Here is a 2,761-nt window from a genome sequence, read left to right as displayed (position 1 = left end):
CTCTCTTCTTCACTCTACTCGCTATATCGCCACTCTCCGCCACGTATCCATCCCCCCTTTCTAACTTGTTCCACTGAATTCGTGTTGTTTTACGCGCGCAGCCCCCGCCCCCACCCCCAGGGCCCCACCCCCTCGCTGACTGCCTGCTTTTCGTTTCTTTCCTTTTTAAAATTCAATTCCAGTTAATATACCATTTCTTGATGACTAAAAAGGGTGACATGTTTCGCACGTTAAGCTAAATAAATCAAATTTTATTTAATGGGGATTGATAGTTGTTTTTTTTTTAAAAAAAAAAATGACTTTATCACACCAAATTGTTACTTAGAACTTTAGAAGAAGAATATGATGTAGTTTTCCTGGAAAACTGAAATAAAAGTCTCTTAATTATTTGCTTGAAAAATGTCTGTAGACAGACTACTTTAAACACAAAATCACATTTTTCCTTCAAATTAATAATAATTAAGGAGAATAAGATTACAAAAATCAAATTTGAAATTATAAATAAATAATTAAAAAAGTGATTCAAGCAGTGAGGAAGGGACGACTCATCCTTATAATAATAATAATAATAAAAAATTAATGTAAAATCTCGAATTTCAAGCTTCTTACTTAGTGTATGTATGTCGTGGCGATTGGCGTGCCCGTTTCTTTGTAATTTACTAAAAAGAAAGTGATGGGTCCAATCCCAAAGTCCTGACAAAAACGGACCCACTATGAGTTTCAAACAGAAACAGGCGTCACAAAAGGGCAGCGAGTAGGCGCTTCCCTTACTCTCTTCGCTTCCGATATTTATTCACTTCCCCAATGCTTGCTGGCAACCGCAAAACCCAAACCCTGGTCTCATGGGATGATGCTGCTTTTATAATACCTCAATAACCACTAAATTCCCGGCTCCTGATTCTTCGTCTTCTTTCTTCCTCTTCTTCTATCAATCGCACCGGCCGCCGGACCCAAAAATGGACACCGAGAAAGCGCGTAATCCCGGTCGCGGTAGGTGGACGAACGAGAGGCACATGCACTACTTGAGCTCTATGGAGGCTTCCTTCGTCCAGACCATGTTCGAAACCACTGATCGTCTTCTCCGGCTCGACCGTCACGTGCCGGACAGTTCTGAGTCGACTCTGGACTTGATGAAGGATAGAGGAACGCACCGATATTTTCCCTCTGCAGGTAATATATATCATGATCAGTTGTTTTTGTTGATGGGTCAGTACTTCTACGGCACCGCTTCTGCTTAGCCTTCATTTTTTTATGACCCGAACCGGAGAGGCATCGGGGAGTGGTGGTCCGCCGGTCTGGTTCAGGTCGGCTTCTCTCCGGCCACATCGCCTAATTGCTAAGGTGTGTTCAGGCCGGAGTTTGTCCACCCATTGTTCTGGTTCTGGGCTAGGCGTTGCATAGATTTCAAGCCCCAAGAAAAAAAGTATTTTTTGCCACGGTCAACTATGATCTAAAGTGCTCATATATTATCATAAATTTAAATATGATTGGTTTAAAACAAGTTAATGTAACAATTACAGACATTATATAATTATGAGCCAATTTTTTTCTTTTTAAGGGGTAAATTCAGAAGTGAAGAATAATCGTGTGTATGCCTTCAACTCTTTACCCTACTCGTAAATTTAGGCCTTAAAAAGACTAACTTCATGCCTTAAAAAAGGGTTGTTTGCACATGCAGCAAATTATTGCTCTCATTACATTTTGTTGTCATTTAAAAAACTGATAATACGATCACCAGCAAACATAAATGCAGTTGTTGAAGATAGTCGAACGCACAAATGATTCAATACAAAGATCACCGCCGGCCTACCACCTGGGGAGGCAAAAAGCCATCTTTTTTACTTGTTTGGATCGATGTAAAACATGGAAGCTTTTTTTGTTTTTTGACCCATTGCCCAAACAGCACCTAAAGAATCAGGAAATGTCGAATATACCTCGAAGATATTTGTAGCTAGCTAGCACAATAATTTCACCTTCTAGTTCTTCTTTTTCAATTTTCTCTTTTCTTATCTTCTTCTTTATTTTGTTTACTGTAACAGATATTAGAGGGGAACGAAAAAGGACTGACAAGAAAACGAGAAGACCTTCCTCTCGGTCGTCCTCTTCATCACAAGATCAGGTCTGCTACTGTTGATCCATCTATGCGCAACCCATTCTATTAACTTATAGAAGTGATGTGTATCCGCGAGCGCGCGCGCGCACACACTTGGATCTTTGGTATTTATGGTTTTGGTATAGATATATGTGCAGCTCGGATCCGAACAAGTAATATTACAGAACCCTTTTTGTGTGCTGACGCAGGTGGTTCCGCAGCTTTTAATCGGAGAATGTGACAAGGATGCTAGAGCTCGGCCTAATGTTCCGGCAGGCACCATGGATGCACCAGTTTGAATTGAATGTATTTTCATTTCGAGAAAGAAGCATCTGTTGATCGCTTGTGATTGTCGTGATATTGCAGTTAAGGTGTAGGTCATTTGTGACTATATATTCATATGATTGCATTTTCGTTTCTAGCTTGGGGGGTCTCCTGTGTGTTAATGACTTAATTAGTTCATTAATTTCTTTTAAGTTATAATTATCAGTAGTTGTGTTGAGACAAATATATGCTTTTGCTAATTAGAGTAGAGGAAATAATTAGCAGCGATCGAACAAGGAGCTGGGTTAATCATCACAGACCTGAGACACTCTCTCCCTTGAAACCTTGCATTTTGGAGTTTGAATATGAATTTCGTAGGTGCTGACAATTAATTAAAGGGGATAA

The 2,761-nt window shown here is 39.9% G+C and overlaps 1 protein-coding gene across 1 annotated transcript; it reads left to right on the top strand.

Moving 5' to 3' along the window:
- The first annotated feature begins 785 nt into the window (after positions 1-785).
- Positions 786-2,513, top strand: LOC127810587 (uncharacterized). Its single transcript, XM_052350136.1, has 3 exons — positions 786-1,170; positions 2,040-2,119; positions 2,302-2,513. Exons 1-3 carry the CDS (start codon positions 957-959, stop codon positions 2,389-2,391), a joined length of 384 nt encoding a protein of 127 aa, XP_052206096.1. The 5' UTR covers positions 786-956; the 3' UTR covers positions 2,392-2,513.
- Positions 2,514-2,761: the final 248 nt, after the last annotated feature.

This window comes from Diospyros lotus, chromosome 1 (genome assembly GCF_014633365.1).
Source record: "Diospyros lotus cultivar Yz01 chromosome 1, ASM1463336v1, whole genome shotgun sequence".
In the NCBI taxonomy this organism is placed as follows: Eukaryota; Viridiplantae; Streptophyta; class Magnoliopsida; order Ericales; family Ebenaceae; genus Diospyros; species Diospyros lotus.
Note: the sequence above shows the minus strand (reverse complement) of the source record. Positions and strands in the feature narration are given on the sequence as shown.

Coding starts and splice junctions, on each gene's coding strand:
- LOC127810587 (XM_052350136.1), top strand. CDS start 957: ATGGACACCGAGAAAGCGCGTAATCCCGGTCGCGGTAGGTGGACGAAC. Junction 1,171..2,039: donor CCGATATTTTCCCTCTGCAG/GTAATATATATC, acceptor TTACTGTAACAG/ATATTAGAGGGGAACGAAAA. Junction 2,120..2,301: donor CCTCTTCATCACAAGATCAG/GTCTGCTACTGT, acceptor GTGCTGACGCAG/GTGGTTCCGCAGCTTTTAAT.